At 43.0% G+C, this 1,478-nt stretch overlaps 1 protein-coding gene across 1 annotated transcript; it reads right to left on the reverse strand.

Moving 5' to 3' along the window:
* Positions 1-464: 464 nt before the first annotated feature.
* LOC146058381 (claudin-8-like) lies at positions 465-1,193 on the reverse strand. Its single transcript, XM_083170665.1, has one exon. It carries the CDS (start codon positions 1,191-1,193, stop codon positions 465-467), a length of 729 nt encoding a protein of 242 aa, XP_083026791.1.
* Between the last annotated feature and the right edge of the window lie 285 nt (positions 1,194-1,478).

Below are 1,478 nucleotides of genomic sequence, written 5' to 3' on the forward strand. Positions count from 1 at the left end.
ATTACCAAACTGAGGCCTAGACAGATTTCTTCTGCGGTCAAAACTGCAGATTAAAAATTTAAACACAAGCAGATATTCTGTGAACAGTGATGTTTGAGACATTTCTTGCTACAGCTTAAACATAACATTAAACATTAAAATCAGACCATTTGTATGCCTGCTCTAGCAAATCTGTAAAAGTGCATTGAACTTTTTAAGTTAATTTAAATATTTAATAAAATAAAAATAATTATTATTTAACATGGTGATCAAATGCTACTTCCGTGCTCGTATTGAAAACTGCAAAATCCCATTGTCCAGTAAATTAGCATTGTCTTATTTTCTTTAGTGCAAGAATGGTGTTTGTTGCTGGTTCCGACTTATCTGTTCCCTCTGGGATTTCCAGTGTTACGTTTCCTGTCAGTATTTTGCCGATTATAAATTATGATGGAGTCATTTTTTTCAGACAGTCTAGACTGACCAGGTCAGATGTACTGGCTCCTGGAATACTGGGTTTGGCTAGGTGTTTTCTCTTGCGTCTGGCAGGGTACATACACTGGCCTTGGCAGGGATGTTTGCGAAGAATAGACGATGGTTTTACACCCACTCTCATCGTCGCACTCATCACAGTGGTGGAACCAGCAGAATATGGCTCCTGCAACCAGAAGGAATAAGATCGTAGGCCACCCCAAGAAAAGCGCCTCTCCAATCTCAACTCGCATCCTGTTCCTACAAAGCGGGTTGGTAATTTCTTTGATGATATTGCTGGTGGTCCAGGCGATTGGGATCAAGACAAGAATCGCGGCTAGGATGAAACAGATGCCGGCGGTTAGGAGTAGACAAGACCTGCCTCCCCGTGCCCTTCTGCAACACCGGAAACACAGCAAGCCAACAAGGGCTACGATGAACGCAAGCATTGACAATACGATGGCGAAGGCCATCAACACTCTGCCGGCTTTTAGGTCGGTCGTAATGGACACCAAAGACTCGTAGCTGTTGCATTGCATGGCGTTGAGGTTTTTGGTGATGCAGGTTAACCATAAGCCATCCCAGCGGCTTAACCATTGCCCGTCTATGCGCTTTTCACAGTCGCCTGCAATTCCTTCAATCATATAGGATATCCTCCACTGGGTCATGGATGTTACAACGATGGTGAGTATCATGCCAATGAGTCCCAGAATGAGGGCAATCAGCTGGATGATGAAGTACGCCATGGTTGTTTAGATCCTTGCAGATGTTTCTTGTAACCTTTTTCGCAACTGGTGTTCCACACTTGTGGACTCTGAAGGAATGAATGGTACAGGGCTTGCTGTGCAGGTTGGTTTTATTAATCAGGTCACGTGTACTAACAGCTCTGCGTCATAGCATGTTAATTATGGGTGTGTCCAGGCTAGGGAATCCTACTTATAATAGCTGCAAGTAAGAGTCAGATATTCTAGGTTTTGATGCTATTTCGAAACTTCCAAAAAAAGATTTCACGTTTTCATGTGTTACCTTAT

The sequence above is a fragment of the Crinia signifera genome, chromosome 2 (assembly GCF_055691185.1).
Source record: "Crinia signifera chromosome 2, ASM5569118v1, whole genome shotgun sequence".
NCBI lineage: Eukaryota > Metazoa > Chordata > Amphibia > Anura > Myobatrachidae > Crinia > Crinia signifera.

Bases quoted from the DNA above. Each gene is read 5' to 3' on its own strand.
- LOC146058381 (XM_083170665.1), bottom strand. From the start codon at position 1,193: ATGGCGTACTTCATCATCCAGCTGATTGCCCTCATTCTGGGACTCATT.